This window comes from Procambarus clarkii, chromosome 11 (assembly GCF_040958095.1).
Source record: "Procambarus clarkii isolate CNS0578487 chromosome 11, FALCON_Pclarkii_2.0, whole genome shotgun sequence".
NCBI classification, from domain to species: Eukaryota; Metazoa; Arthropoda; class Malacostraca; order Decapoda; family Cambaridae; genus Procambarus; species Procambarus clarkii.
The window spans coordinates 32,280,003-32,296,994 of record NC_091160.1 but is presented as its reverse complement, the minus strand read 5'-3'; the positions used below and the strand labels follow the sequence as shown (position 1 = coordinate 32,296,994).

General features: G+C 43.9%; 1 protein-coding gene across 2 annotated transcripts in view; it reads left to right on the top strand.

Annotated features, from left to right (window-relative positions):
• Positions 1–16,992, top strand: part of LOC123748791 (NAD(P) transhydrogenase, mitochondrial) — a 70,114-nt gene that overhangs the window by 37,761 nt on the left and 15,361 nt on the right. For both annotated transcript variants that reach the window (XM_069322505.1, XM_069322506.1), the window contains 4 exons: positions 467–620; positions 765–963; positions 10,725–10,891; positions 15,300–15,437. In XM_069322505.1, coding sequence (XP_069178606.1) covers positions 467–620; positions 765–963; positions 10,725–10,891; positions 15,300–15,437 — 658 coding nt within the window. The remainder of the gene's footprint in view (positions 1–466; positions 621–764; positions 964–10,724; positions 10,892–15,299; positions 15,438–16,992) is intronic.

Genomic DNA, 16,992 nt, shown 5'->3' with positions numbered 1-16,992 from the left:
TCTGACATTAGCATATCAGCCTGGTATAACTCCGGGGAGCCTCCAGGTCTCACCCAGAAAATGGCGTTTCATTACATTGAATGCTGGTTTTTTGGGCTTTGTGCATGGCTGTTTTTGGGCTTTGTGCATGGCTGTTTTTAGGCTGTGTAACTGGTTGTTTCCAGGCTGTGTGCCCATGGTTTTATTCCCATGCTTCTTGTAGAATGGGAATATATATATAAGAATGGGTCTCATAATATTTGTGATTAGCTAAGACTTGGTAATACCAGAATAAAGCTTAGATTGCTACTAGGATGGCCAACTATATAGGACATTTTATTACATTCAGTGCTTAATTTTGTGTAAATTTAACTCAAGGTTCATTAATTTTATATAAACTCCTTATATGGTGCCAATAGATATATACTGTATCTATTATAATGTTCAAGGTCACAGTTTGATTAGTGTTAGCAAAACTGTATTGCAGGGATTACAGCTGTGGGTGGTCTGCTGCTGATGGGTGGAGGTTATTATCCTTCCAACATAATCCAGGCACTAGCTGCTTCTGCTGCCTTCATCTCGTTCATTAACATCTTTGGTGGTTTTCTTGTTACGCAGAGAATGTTGGACATGTTCAAGCGGTATGCATTATTACCTTTTTTTTTTTTTTTTTGGAAAGCCACATTTATGCTTGATATTGATTTGTTCATACATGGAATACAATATACACGCTCACTCTGTTTTTGTCCAAGATAGATTAAAAATAAACTTTTTTATATTTCCAGGCCTAATGATCCTCCAGAATATAATTACCTCTATGCCATTCCTGCTGCTACCTTCCTTGGAGGGTATGCAGCTACAGCTGCTGGTGGCTACACAGAGAGTCACCAGATGGCCTACCTTGCTGCTTCCCTCTGCTGTGTTGGTGCCCTTGCAGGGCTCTCAAACCAGAAAACCTGCAGACTTGGCAACACTCTAGGAATGGTGGGATTTTAAAATTATGCAATTGTGGTGATGTATAAATGCTTATTGATACTGGTGGGTATATGAGCAGACGACTTCTGACTCATGTTAAGGGACTTAGTCCTTAATTACTGCAGGGGAAACAGGTGTGAATATTAAGGATTGTGATCCAGTTGACTCTCTGGCCAGTGATCGGACCTAGCCAAAATTGCTCTGGAACATGCTATCACTGTGTCACAGGGACCTGAATATCTAGACCTTAATACCAAATTTGTCATTTGGTAATACCAAACCCATCCTGTTTAGATAGTATCTATTGTGATGATCGTCAATAGTTAGAATTCGTACATATTAGCTTATAGATAGTAGTATACTGACTAGTAAGGACTTCTTTTAAAATAAATGAAGCTAAAACACAAACTTAAATATTCCTAGGCCTAGTATAGTGCACGCACATGTACTGTATTAGGCCTCAGATATTGCGAATTAGACCTAGGGAGCTTAGGATAGGTTAATTTAGTTTGTCAAAACAACACAAGTAAAAAATAGTTTTCCAGTTTGTCCAACTCAATAGTTCAGATTTCTAGGTTCTAATTTCGTTGAACGTAGGTATGTATACTATTGTCGTCGTCGTTACTGTAAGTACTGCCAAAACAGGAGGATGGGCTGTTATACCAGATGACTGATCACAAGTCGGGTCTGGTACAAGTAAAAATAGAACTCTCAGAACCCACTCCAGGTAGAGTGGGTTTTGCAGTACAATAGAGACAGAATTATATAATCACTTTTGTGTGTAGTAACAGGATGAGTGCTATGCTTGTGGTGCCGTCTTCCCAGCAATCTGTCATATGAAACTGAAATTACTGACGGTTTTGACCTCTACCACCTTATCACTTAACTTGTACCAATTGTCTCACTCTTTGAAAAATTTATTTTGCTTATATTTCTTTGGCTGCTTTGTTTAGTTAGCTTAAATGTACGGCCTCTTGTTCATGAAGTTCCATGCCTCAATAATTCTTCCTTATTAATTTTGTCCATTCCCGTTACTATTTTGTATGTAGCAATCATATCGCCTCTTTTTCTGGGGGGAGCCCCGTCGGCTCCCCGGAGCTTTACCAGGCTGCTATGCTAATGTCAGACTTTGGCATCAGTCATGTGTATGAAGTTCTAAGGCCTACCGGGGACCAAGGCCAAAACCTGGCCCCCTCAGAGAGGCAAGGGGAGCAATGGCCTATAGAAACCCCCGTGTGGTTGGAAGCATTCTGTGTCTGCCATCGACTGGGTCAAGCATCCAGAAAGGTAAGCATTCCAAAACAAACCTCTATTCTGGGGAAAATTGCTACCTAGAGCCGAACTAGTGGACAGAACTCCTCAACAGAAAACAAGCAAACTAGTATGACGTCACACGTCACAGCGCCGCTGTCTGTGCAGCTCCCCCCTCCCCGGGAGGGGGAAGGGGGAGCCCCAGACCTCCCACGCCGGCTATCCACCCATCAGTTCTTCGGCTGATGCTATAGGCACCGGTTATGTGCTCCGGCTCCAGTAGTTTCAGCACTCTACCTAGAGTGTGGTGTCTGTCTTCTAGGTGGTGCATGAGCCAGGAGTGATTCTCCAGTACTCGGGCTGCATGCGCCTAAGGTTCCCTTCCCTAGGTGCCCTGTAAGTACTGCCCTTGGGGCTTGGGGCCACCTTCCACAAGTTCCTTGGGTCCTTCCCCGCTAGGCCGTTTACTGCTTGGTTTTCGGCCGCTCTTTGTGTGCTCGGGTGTTCTGTCTCCCTTGTTCGCCTTAGAGTAAGGGGCAGTTTTGCACTGGTGGGGTGCAGGGTACTGTGCAGCTTGTCTTTACCAATCATGGCGGCCGGCTCTGTTCCGCTTGGGTACGCTGTCCTCTTGCGGGGTTTTCTTTTTCTTTTTGTTTATCTACCTGGTGGGGGGGGGGTCTGCCTTCATTCTTGACCCTTGTGTCCCTTGTGTTCTGAGTATTTTCTGGTGGTACCCCCTGATAGGTCCCCGTGAGAGTACACGTCCCGGGGGTTCAGCTCTTAGAAAGTTGTTTGGTAGCTTTGGGTGCCGGTTAGCAGTACCCTGCCTGGGATTACCTGAGCGCGAGTCCTCTTATAGTAAACGCTCAGGACCCTGGGAAACCCCTGGGGGCGCGCGGGTCCGATGGATGTGACCCCAGAGTCCCCCCTTGCTTCCAGCGAGTTTGAGGGTTGCTCTCACCCTTTGTCTCTGGGTGACTCTCTGTTTTGCCTCCGTCTGCTGCCTGTGGGGTCGGTGACACCTTCAACCCAGAGTCCTGCGAGTTTGGTTGCTCGTCGTGGCTCGGTTACCCAGTTGTGCTGACTAAGCGGGTGCGGGCAGCAGGGGCGTTGCACTTTGAGCCTTGGTGGTGGCAACGCTCTCCCGGTTTACTCCCCGGGAGCCCCGGGGCTGCCCCGTTTTGGTTCATGTTGGGACTTGGGGGTGTTGGTTGTTTCGGTTCCTTCCACGCCCCCTTGTCTTTCCCCTGGATCCCCCTTCCTGCCTGCATCCGGGCATTTGAGCCTGTTCCTCCAGCCGTGTTGTAAGAATCTGCCAGTGGGCTCCCTTCCTTAGTGTTTTCGCGGCTGCCCCGGTTTTCTGGTACGGCCGGGGCTTTGGGGGGACGGCTCGGCCCCGGGGCCTGTCGTGTAGGTGCCCGGGGCTGTGGAGGGGCTGACTTGGGGGGCCTTGGCCCCCTAGGACCCCATGGGGGTTTTTTATCCCCTTCTAGGCGGGGCTTGTGGTTACTCGGAGTGGGGTCTTTCCTCTCCACTCGCTGTACGTGCTGTTGGGCGTCGGCCCCTCCCCGGGCTCGGTTCCTTGGCCTTTGAGTCGGTTGGTTCCGTCCTGTGGGTGGATGTTTCCTCCCACCCATTTTGGGACGGTGTTTTCGTCATGTTTCCCCGTTCTTGGGTTCTACGTGACTTCTGGTCTCGGGTGCGCCTGCGCCTTTGTGTGCCTTCGGGACTCGTGTTGGCTTCTGTGTTCTCGAGGGTTCGGGAAGGTTTTCGTTATTTTCCGCGTTATTGGAACGTCTGTCGGCTTCTCGGCCTTGTCACCGTTTTGGGCTACTTGCGGTTGGGCTGCTTGTGGCCAGTGGCCCGGTTTGGCCTACTTTTGGCCCGATTGGGCTACTTGTGGGCCGGTTGGGCTACTTGTGGGCCGGTTGGGCTACCTGTGGGCCGGTTGGGCTACCTGTGGGCCGGTTGGGCTACTTGTGGGCCGGTTGGGCTACTTGTCGCCCTGTTGGGCTACTTGTGGGCCGGTTGGGCTACTTGTCGCCCTGTTGGGCTACTTGTCGCCCTGTTGGGCTACTTGTCGCCCTGTTGGGCTACTTGTCGCCCTGTTGGGCTACTTGTCGCCCTGTTGGGCTACTTGTCGCCCTGTTGGGCTACTTGTCGCCCTGTTGGGCTACTTGTCGCCCTGTTGGGCTACTTGTCGCCCTGTTGGGCTACTTGTCGCCCTGTTGGGCTACTTGTCGCCCTGTTGGGCTACTTGTCGCCCTGTTGGGCTACTTGTCGCCCTGTTGGGCTACTTGTCGCCCTGTTGGGCTACTTGTCGCCCTGTTGGGCTACTTGTCGCCCTGTTGGGCTACTTGTCGCCCTGTTGGGCTACTTGTCGCCCTGTTGGGCTACTTGTCGCCCTGTTGGGCTACTTGTCGCCCTGTTGGGCTACTTGTCGCCCTGTTGGGCTACTTGTCGCCCTGTTGGGCTACTTGTCGCCCTGTTGGGCTACTTGTCGCCCTGTTGGGCTACTTGTCGCCCTGTTGGGCTACTTGTCGCCCTGTTGGGCTACTTGTCGCCCTGTTGGGCTACTTGTCGCCCTGTTGGGCTACTTGTCGCCCTGTTGGGCTACTTGTCGCCCAGTTGGGCTACTTGTCGCCCTGTTGGGCTACTTGTCGCCCTGTTGGGCTACTTGTCGCCCTGTTGGGCTACTTGTCGCCCTGTTGGGCTACTTGTCGCCCTGTTGGGCTACTTGTCGCCCTGTTGGGCTACTTGTCGCCCTGTTGGGCTACTTGTCGCCCTGTTGGGTACCTTTTTGGGCTCTGTCTTTGCTTCGTTGGCCGGTTTTATTGTTCCTGCCTCCTCTTTTGGCTACTTTTCTAGTGCAGTAGTCCTGGTTGGCGCCTTCCCGCAGAGAGGGTTGTGCGGTTCGGCCAGCGTGTCATGCGCATGTGCCGTGGAGTTTGTTTTGGTCTGGGCGGTGTGTTTCAGTGCTGGTGTTTGGCGCCCTTTTTGCTACAGTGCTTCGCCTCTCGCTCTTCTCCCTTGCTGCGGTATGTGCCCCTTCGCTCCGGGGGTGTCCTGGTTTCCAGTTGTGGGGAGGCCGCCGAGGTTTTCCCTGTGTCTTGGGTGTGGGCCGCCTCCTTCGCCTCTACTCTGCTCTCCTGCGGGTCCGGCTCTGACATCTTCACCTGGCGGTGCTCCCAGGTTCTTCTGGGCACGGTTGAGTCGTGTCACGTTCGTGCCACCGTTCGCCAGGTGATTTTCTGCGGTCTGGCGTCTTTTGGCCGGGCGCTGGAAGCGGTGTTGTTTATATACCTGTCTTTATTAAGGTATATTTTGTAAGACTGAGACCGTTCGCACACCAGTGACTGTCCCTTTTTTCAACCCTTCCTGTCTCACTCATGTGCATGTCCAACCCATGCTGGAGTCATTCAGGGGACCCACCTTTTTTCGTGTTATGAGGTGTGGGGGTTGTGGTGTTGGTTCTGTACTCACCTGGTAAGGCTCCTGGCTGTGCTTGCAGGGTTTGAGCTCTGGCTCTTGGGTCCCGCCTATCGGGTAGGACTTGCGGGATAGTACCAGTGGAGTGCAGTGGTGCTATAAGCACAATTGGGGAACACTGTATAACCGTCAGAGGTCTGCGGTTGTTACACGACCTACTTATTTATTTATTTATTTATTTATTTATGCATATACAAGAATGTACATAAGGAATGTGAGGATACAAATATGGTAATTACAGTCTTGTAAAGCCACTAGCACGCGCAGCGTTTCGGGCAGGTCCTTAATCTAAGAAAATTTTAAGGAGGTAAATACTTGCAAAATTATAGACAAAAAATGATAACAGATTACATGAAATGAAAAAAAGATGAGAGAAAATTGTAGGTACAGTATATTAAAGCACATAGGTAGCTAAGATTGATTGCAATGACAGCTTGAATGGTAGTTGACAAAAAAAATTGGTAGGCATAATACAGCAGAAACAATATAAGATTGGTTGCAATGACAGCTTGAATGGTAGTTGACAAAAATTGGTAGTCACAATACAGCATATGGCTAGCACATAAAAGAAGACAGCAATGAACACAATGATAAGGTTGTTTGAAATTACATCAAAATTAGGAGATTGGGTAACACTAGGTACAGAGCAAATTTAAAGCTCAGTGTAGGAAACTAAGAAGATGAAGTTAGGTACTTTTTGGTTTTGCTTTTAAATAAGGCAAAAGTTTTACAGTTTTTCAATTCACTAGGGAGTGAGTTCCATAAACTAGGTCCCTTAATTTGCATAGAGTGTTTACACAGATTAAGTTTGACCCTGGGGATATCAGAGATATTTATTTCTGGTGTGGTGATAATGGGTCCTATTACATCTGTCCAGGGAGAGTTTCAGAGCATGGTTTGCATTTAAGAACAGGGTTTTGTAAATGTAGTTGACACAAGAGAATGTGTGGAGGGAGTTAATATTTAGCAAGTTTAGGGATTTAAACAAGGGAGCTGAGTGTTGTCTGAAAGCTGAGTTAGTTATCATTCTGATAGCAGATTTTTGCTGTGTGATGATGGGCTTAAGGTGGTTTGCAGTGGTAGACCCCCATGCACAGATACCATAATTAAGATAGGGGTAAATTAGTGCATAATATAGTGAGAGGAGAGCAGAGTTAGGAACATAATATCTGATTTTGGAGAGTATACCAACTGTCTTAGAGACTTTCTTAGTTATGTGTTGAATGTGGGTGCTGAAGTTGAGTCTCTTGTCTAGGAATAGGCCAAGAAACTTGCCATCATCTTTATTACTGATGTTAATGTTGTCTATCTGTAGCTGAATTGCATTTGATGATTTGCTTCCAAATAAGATGTAGTAAGTCTTTTCGATGTTTAATGTTAGTTTGTTCGTTGACATCTCGTTGACGTTGACATCGTTGTTCGTTGCGAGCATACGCCTTATTGCTGGTACGTCCGTGGACTTCCGGGGCACACTCGCCTGTTTTTGAATAGAAGTTCCAGCCCATCCTGGTTGTGGGGGGTATGTGGGCCTGCGGGCCGCTCCAAGCAGCTGCCTGGTGGGCCTCCCTCTGGCTGGTCTAGCCTGGCCTCGGGCCGGGCTTTGGGTGTAAATGAGCTCCCAGTACCCCATCCGGCGGGTATTGAGCGGGGTTTCTCCGCCGTCGGTCGCCTGGTGTGCAGGTTTCTGGGCCTGCTGGGTTCTATCGTGTCTCCGTTGGCCCTGTCTGGGGTCTGCCTGCTCCGTTCTCTGCTTTTGCAGAAGCGAGTTGTTATTTACATGTTGCATCTGCGGTGGTGCAGTCTACAGAGTGGTAGACGGTTGGAACAAGTTAAGTGAGAAGGTGGTGGAGGCCAAAACCGTCAATAGCTTCAAAGCGTTATATGACAGAGTGCTGGATAGACGGGACACCACGAGCGTAGCTCTCATCCTGTAACTACACTTAGGTAATTACTCAGTACTTCGGAAGTGAGTAATAATCAACGAAGTAGTCCATGGTGCACAGCGCGACTTCGCTCTCGTTGCACCAGGTACAGATAGATTTTGCTTCCTGTTTCTTCATTCTGTGTGCTTGCAAATAATGCACTCATGTACACCCTTGGCATTAGTACCTGTAGGTGGTATGTAGCCAAGCTTGTAAAACATAAGGTAGTCTTGAAAACATTACAGGAAAAGATCGATTTGTAGGGTAGTCGTGGAAAGATCGCTTTGTATGGTCTCACACAGGAAAAGATTCAGCTAGCCTCTAAGAGTGTCCATCAGTCACAAAGAGATTCAGCTGTTCTTGAAATTATATATGGAAAACACCATCATGGAAGCCGCTAACACTGTTCATCTATGCTACTTGTATTGGATGCATCATCACTGAACGCAGAAATCGATTCATTTATGTATCATACATAGATGAATCGATTCATCTATGTATCATACCTGGTGGGACCAGGGTGGCGCTCAGAGCTACAATTGGATACGCTCACTGTATTGTTCTCATAGGTGCTGTATAACTTGCATCCGATCTTTGTGTTAGGTCCTTATTGCACCTAGCTTCACTAATATTATGACCCCTTATGTTCTTCAAACAATAAGGTTTGAATTTCACTGATAGCGCAATCTTTCAACACCGCGTTGGACAGCCGTTTGGGAGCCAGAGACGCATGCGCCACCCATGATTGCTCATTCAGAACTAACCCAACCAGCAGCCCTAGTGCATTCTGGTATTTTTTTTCCAAGATGGCTGCCTCTCACTGGAGGTCCTAAGAGTCCATTTCGTACACAACCAACCTCGCACACATTTAGAATAGGTACGAAAAAATAAAGAGTTTTCTCGGTTGGTGCAGTTAAGTGGTTAAAGCCATGACAGTCATTTAAATTTCTTATCTTTGCCAGTATCTTAACATCAGCAAACATGTTCATATAATTCTGCATTCCTTCTGATAGGTCATTTATGTAGCCAATGAATATTACTAGTGCAAGAACTGAACCCTGTGGTAATCGACTAGTGACATTTCTCCAGTCCAATATATTACCCCTCATCACTGTACTGTCCTAACGTTTGTCAGGCAACATATTTTTCATCCATGCTAGAAGCCTCCCTGTCACTCCATTATGTTTCACTTTCTAGGATATCATCATCATCTGTGATGCTTTTTTTTTTTTCTTTTTTTTTTTTTCTTTTTTTTTTAAGGTCCAGATAAATGCAGTCATCTCTTTCCTGAACCATCTCTTTCCTGTACAATCTCTGTGGCTCTATCAAGTAAATTTGTTACCCAAGATATTCCAAATTGAAAACCATAGTGTCTGACTGTTGTATCATTTTTCTCTAGGTGTTCTACCCATTTGGTTTTAATTATTTTTTCCTATTTTTATGGGTAGGAGAGTCTTCTCCTACCCACCATATTTGTCACTTCTCTACCTCCCCACTCTTCTATATCCTCTAACCCCTCCTTTGACTTTCGGTTCAGTTTTCCTCCTCAGCCTTTCCCCATTTTTTGGCCCCCCTCTATGACAAAAGTTTGTCCAAGCCAATATTTATCCTCCTCTCAGCTGTCTTATCCCCTTTCATTCTCTCTTCACCCGAGACTGTTGAGTCTGTTGCATAGTACATTGGTATTGGTACACCTGTGTGTGTTTGTGTGTGTGTGTGTGTGTGTGTGTGTGTGTGTGTGTGTGTGTGTGTGTGTGTCAGAAATGTAAACTTGGTTCCTCTCCCTCACTACCTGGTAAGAAAGCCTCAGTCCTTCCCCCTGGCCTTTTCCTTTGTTCTTGTTCCTGCATCACCTCCCATCTTGGTAGTGGTGTCAACTGACCTCCCTATGACACTTCCCATCACCATTGTTTCTACCTTTAGTGCTGCCCCTACTCCAGTACACACTGCTATTTCTGTCCTTACTCGGCCCCCACTCCCTCGACCGCCCTTGCCAGCACCACCTTCCTCACTAGGCCTTGTTAGTTAGCTTACGCTCATTTCCATCACCGTCTCTCAACATAACCATCATTGGTGGATTTACTCATGATTTACTTGATTTCACTGAACCTGGTCTTGATCTTCCCTAATATCCTGTGTCCTTCTTTGCCCTTGATTCTTCTTTTTACTGTTATTTTGTTCTTCACTGTAACTCATATGCATCATGCAGGTTCTGAGAATCCCATATTTAATTAATTACATATTGCCAATTGCAGTCAGGTCCTCTTTTTTTTATATATGGTATCACACCACTGGCTCTTTTGTGAAAGGTGGGTGGTATCCTGGTAGATGGAATTTCCCCTTAAATAAATAATGTCTTCACGTCCCCATGTTTCACGGAGCCCAATGATGTCAACTGACATTATTCTTAGGGGGTTGAGGGATTATTCCTGTATTCTGCACACTATTATTCAATATGTTGTCCCTTTGATTTTTGTGCCTGCTTGTCATTGGGGATGTATAGGGTTCTGCCTTACTTGGTAAAGGACTTTGTCCTGTCCTCCTCATCCTATCTTGATCACCTCCCTCCTTCTTATCTTTGCTTTGAATTTGTATTGATCTATGTTTCTTAACTCGTTTAGTTTTTCACTGTGAGGTTTGGAGATACGTACATGTTGTTATACCCATCCAGATGTCTTGGGTTAAATTAATTTTGTGTACAATACAATAGCTCGCTTATCTGTAATAATGTATACTCTCTTTTCCGCCATATCCTGGTAAAATATTGGTGGATGGTCTCCTCTCTGGCTCTCCATGAGGGACTATAATGGGTGAACAATTTTGTTTCAACTATTGATTCTTGAGTACTGTACTTCTATCAGCCATTTAATACCTTTCTAAAATTACTGACTGTTCCTAGCTATTACTATGCACACTGAACTGACCTGAAAAGACTGAACAAGCTGTACTGTATTCTGATTTGATTGTTTCATTATATATTGATTTGTACTACCATATAAATAGCAGATAGTGATTGGAACCGTGAAAAACTTAAAAAAAATACATTGTTTATTAATGCTAATACAAAATTTTTTGAGACGGTTAATCCTCTTAACACTTTCTGTTCAGATTGGGGTATCAGGTGGCATCGCTGCAACTATAGGTCAGCTTGTGCCGTCAAATCCTGTCTTGATGCAAATGGGTGCTGCAGCTGGCATGGGTGGACTCATTGGCACCACCATTGCTAAAAGGATTGAGATTTCAGACCTGCCTCAGCTTGTAGCTGCTTTTCACAGGTATTCTATGTGGCACTGTATTTTATAATTATTTTGAGATGTTGTAAGCACAGTCTCTTACAGGTGGTGTTATTCTGTTAAAATTTGCTGGAATATAACATACAGTTCGGATGTTCTACTGCCATAATATTGTGTACATGTTCATTATACATAGGATTGGCAAGAAAAAATAAAACAAATGTATTTGGAAATGTTCGCACAAAATGAACAAAAAAATATTTGTGGCAACTCGCGCATGTTGAAGCTGGTGCGCGACTGGCTCTTATAGTCTACGTCACGGGCGACCACCAAATCGTAACATCACACGCCATTTTCCGGACCTCATTGCGGCCAAAGTAAGTGCAATTTCAATTTTTTTTTTTTTTTACATATGTGATCAGGGAAGGGTATTTAACATTTTCAAAAACAAATTTTTTCCCAAGAATTTATTTCCTGTGCACAGACGGGTGCCATATTTGGAGCCCGAGCAGCACAATGGTTAAACAACCCTCATGGTCATTGAGCTCGTTCTTCCTGCAATAATAATAATATAAACAGAATGCTTTGTAATTTACTTTGTATATCCTATCGCCAGAGGGATGGTGCTTTTTAGATGTGAGGAATTAACACTTTTCTTGCTTCCTATACTTAACAATATTTATATATAATGTCTGTTGTGACGGAAAAAATAAATGGTAGCGCACTCTCTCTAGGGCAGATGGAATGCCTGTCACATAAAGTAAAAAAAAAGTAAAAAAAAAGTTAACTGCTATTTAACTCCACCGTGAGGTAACTGTAGGATAAAGCATAGAGAGAACAGAATTTAAAATACTTATGAAACATTACTTTAAACAATTTACAAAACAAAAAATAATATCCAGGCTTGGCTCTAATACAACGTGTGCAAAATAAACACTATGAACAATCAAATTTACGTTACGTTAATGTACAAATAAAATATGGTGCTAGAATACTGTGAGCCAGTCTGCATAAACCTGCTACCACACCAAGATATGCCAGCAGATCTTTGCAGTAGAGCACTCAGGAGTAATCTGAAGGTGTAAGGCTGTGTAGCCTATATATGTATATGGAACGACGGCCGTCCAGGTGGCGCTGGAGTCGTAGATAACTATGAGCCGGCTCATTAACTGCTTGTTTCGGCTGGTGGTGTGTGCTCCCAGTGGCCAGGTGAGGTGGGGTGACGGGTGTTGGAGGTGGAGGGGGGACTGGTGGTACTGTCTAGACGTCTGAGAAGTAGTTGTTGTCATTGTTGCTGCTGTAACTTCTTGAATTCTTAATAAATATATAAATGTGGTGTAGTAGAATAGATGATGATGGAGCAGGCCGAATCTCCTTTTGAGAGAGATTACCGTGACACTGTATTTAGTATAATAGTATAATAACACCACAAACAGTATTGTTGGGGGTAGTAGTTTTAGTGCGTCTGACCTTGAACCAGTGAGGAAGGCAGCCGTCAGCTAGCTGACTGCGTGTAATTACCTAAGTGTAATTACCTCAGTGTAGTTACAGGATGAGAGCTACACTCGTGGTGTCCCGTCTCCCCAGTACTCTGTCATATAATGCTTTGAAATTACTGATGGTTTTGGCCACCACCTTCTCACCTAACTTGTTCCAACCGTCTACCACTCTGTTTACAAAAGTGTATTTTCTTATATTTCTCCGGTAGCTTTGTTTCGTTAGTTTAAATCTATGACCTCTTATTCTTGAAGTTCCGGGTCTCTGGAATTCCTCCCTATCAATTTTATCGATTCCTGTTACTATTTTGAACGTAGTGATCATATCGCCTCTTTTTCTTCTATCTTCTAGTTTTTGCATATTTAACCCTTTAACTACGCGGCCTATAAATATGACACTCCCCCAGTGCGCAGGAAATAAATTCTTTTGAAATTTTGTTTTTGTTTTTTTAAAGTGTCAAAAACCCTTCCCTCAGTATGGGTATGTAAAAAAAAATTCAAACTTGTACGTACTTTGGCTGCTATGGGGTCCGTAAGTTGGCGCGTGGCATCATCATTCCCCATTCGCCCGTGACGTACGCTCCCGGGGCGGGGCGCACCAGTTGCCGCGAATATATTTTTGTTAATTTTTTGCACACAGTTCCAAATACATTTTATTTGTTTTTACGTGCTAATCCTATGTATAATGAACACGTACACTATATTATGGCAGTAAAACATCCGTACTGTCCGAGGACACTGTGATACGTGCATGACACTTGTGTACACATATGTTGCACATATTTACCATGTATCATGCTAATTTATGTATATATATAATCTACAGACTATACACTGTCACACACTATATACATTCACGATCAACACACTCAGAACACCGCAAGTGTGAGCTGTCACACTCAGCCAGCCCTCCCTCACACCTCCAACATTGTATTCGCCAACATTCCTCCTCCCACCATACTGTTATTGTTTTTATTACACTATTTACACATGCTATATATACCTATCTACATGTTTTATTTACCAGAACTATGCAAGTAAGCCGGTATTGTGTCCAAACAGTACAGTGGCCACCATACACTGCATGACAAATCACACGGCAGACAGCAGACGATGCTACGATTACGACGTCACCTCCCTCACCAAAATAGCTCCTCTCAACCTACTCCTGATGCTGTTATTACACTATACACACACACTGTATATACCCATGTACATGTGTGTTCCCCATAGCGAACCACGAAGCTAGTGTGGTGAGCAAAACAAGAGTGGCTGCCACACAGTGAGGGTACCTCAATTCTCTCCCTCCCTCCCTCACCAAAATTCCTCCTTCCACAATACTACGCTCAACGCTAATTATAACCACAATCCTGGTCACTAATTCCTGTAAATGAATAATTGACCACAAGTTTATTATGAAAAGGAACCTAAAATGTAGTTTGAAGATTCCTAAATGGACGAAATAATGCTGTGGTGCTGTGGCTAGCGCTGTGAACATCGTGAACAGCATTGAATCACTGATATTTGAACATTGTACCTAGTTATTATCACACTCAGGCTCTTCTATAATACTATCATGGTTAAATAATACAAGTTATATATATATTATGACATTATTAGGCGATGCTGTGGTCACACGCTGAACAACAGTGCTGTGCGCTCATACTGCGAGCGCCAGCCTTGGTTGCTCACTCACTACTGAGGCTCTCACACCCGGGAATGTAGACCACGATTTTTTTTAAAGATGGCGTCTGTTTATAAGAGCCCTGAGGAAGCTGATGTGAACCCCATGTATCCGCGGGAGTTTTGAATGGAACGTGAAAAATACAAATACCCGGAGGCGTGTTGTGCACCTGAAGCCCGGGCCTGCAGGCGCGTTGCGCAGTTAAAGGGTTAATGCCTCTAACCTCTCCTCGTAGCTCTTGCCCTTCAGTTCTGGGAGCCACTTAGTGGCATGTCTTTGCACTCTTTCCAATTTGTTGATGTGCTGTGTAGTGATGTCTCTTAGTGCCTGAACTCACCATACCAGCTTAGTTGTACGCTTATGGTGAACAAAACATGTAGATACTCATATATAATGTCTGTATATAGTGTAATAACACCACAGACAGCACTGTTGGGGGAGTAATTTTAGTGCATCTGGCCTTGAACCAGTGAGGGTGGCAGTCGCCAGCTGACTTGTGTGTGTGCTGCGATGTTTCTTAGTGCCTGAACTCACCATGTCAGCTTAGTTGTACAGTTATGGTGAACAAAACATGTAGATACTTGTATATAACATCTGTATATAGTGAATAAAAGCAAAAACAGTATGGTGAGAGGAGAATGTTCGCGAGTGAGGTGTTGTTAAGAGATGGAGTGGTGGCGAGTGGCTGGCTGGCTGGCTTGTGTGGCGGCCACTCCTCATTGCTTTTCTGGGAGGAGCCCCTTTGGCTTCCCGGAGCTATCCAGGCTGGTATGTATAGGCCGAACAGAACTTTCACGACTGATGTGACCCATTAGCATAGAGCAATCTCAGAAAGATAACTTGACAGAGCAACCAGGGCTCAGCCAGAAAGAGGCATTTCATTACATTCAATGTTGAATTTTTTTAGATTGTAATTGTAGTTACAATTCTACTATATTTATTTAAATAATAATAGTAAAACATAGAGAAGCAATTGCATAGTTTTTGCAAACTAGTATTTTCTTTCTGAAAAAAAAATCAGAATTATGAACATTTAATAAGTTTTTAGTAATGTTATGAAGGGGGAAAAAATGTGAGGGAAGAGCAAACCATTTATGGTGTTACATAGATATAGGGGTATAGTATTTGTAGTTATAAAACTTCTGGTATCTCACATTATTGACTTTGATAAATGGTTGCATAGGAGACTGGGGGTACGTTCATCAACCCTATCTAGTTAGGTCTTAAAATGCTAAGAAGTTTGTTTAAAATTTATTTGTTTTCTGAACAGTTTGGTTGGTGCTGCTGCTGTGTTGACGTGCATATCCACATTCCTGCATGAATTCCCCCAATTTGCCACTGATCCAGCTGCTAATGCCATTAAGACTGCACTCTTTTTGGGTACTTACATTGGCGGTGTTACTTTCAGGTATGTTTTTTGAGTAGATGTTGTTAATTGTTTATAAGGCCATATAGTGCTTATTATTTGTTATAATAGAACAGCAAATATATACAGCGTAAATAAATTCTGTTTTCCAGTACTGTGGGTCCCTTGACATACATACATATATATATATTATATTTAGTGTATATATATATATATATATATATATATATATATATATATATTATATTTAGTATATATATATATATATATATATATATATATATATATTATATTTAGTATATATATATATATACAGTATATATATAGAGAGAGAGTATATTTTGGTAGCAGTCTTTCCTGTAGACATATATTATTTAATATGACCGAAAAAATAAGATTAATAATTCTAACACAAATTTTCTCAATATTTCTTATATTTCTTTTCACTGTTGATGGTAACTGAAAAATCAATTCTCCAAAATTCATTTTTATTTCTAGTCTGACGCGACACTTGAACGCGTTTTGTAATAACTTATTACATTTTCAAAGACTTTAGTTTACACACACACACACAACTATAACTAAACAGAGTTTAAACAGCTTCGATTTTATACCTGCATTTGGGTGAGGTGATATGTTACAACAGTTTTGGATGAGGTGAAAACAAACTTTCAACACAAGACAGAACACGAAACAATGGGTATAATATTTTGTAAGTTAAAGGGAAGAATGGAAGTAACTGCAAAGGGCCTATTGGCCCATATTTCTTGATGCTTCTATATTGGTGCGGAGTCTTGAAGTGGGTAGAATATAGTTGTGCATTAATTGGCTGTTGATTGCTGGTGTCGACTTCTTAATGTGTAGTGCCTCGCAGATATCAAGCCGCCTGCTATCGCTGTATCTATCGATGATTTCCGTGTTTTTTGTTAAGACTTCTCTGGTGATGGTCTGGTTGTGGGAAGAGATTATATGTTCCTTAATGGAGCCCTGTTGCTTATGCATCGTTAATCGCCTGGAAAGAGATGTTGTCTTGCCTATATACTGAATTCTTTGAGGCTTACAGTCCCCAAGTGGGCATTTGAAGGCATAGACGACATTGGTCTCTTTTAAAGCGTTCTGCTTTGTGTCTGGAGAGTTTCTCATGGGTAGGTTGGCTGTTTTCTTGGTTTTATAGTAGATCGTCAATTGTATCTTCTGATTTTTGTCTGTAGGGATAACGTTTCTATTAACAATATCTTTCAAGACCCTTTCCTCCGTTTTATGAGCTGTGGAAAAGAAGTTCCTGTAAAATAGTCTAATAAGGGGTACAGGTGTTGTGTTAGTTGTCTCTTCAGAGGTTGCATGGCGTTTCACCTTCTTATGTCTTCAACGAAACCATTGGAGAAGCTGTTGTTGACTAGGACCTGCCTTACCCTACAGAGTTCTTCATTGACTTGCTTCCATCCTGAACTGTGGCTGAGAGCACGGTCGACATAAGCGTTAACGACACTCTTCTTGTACCTGTCTGGGCAGTCACTGTTGGCATTTGAGCGGAATTCTGTGTTGCGTTTCACTTACGAGATGGAGAAGGATGGGAAGCTGCCCTTTTTAGATGTAA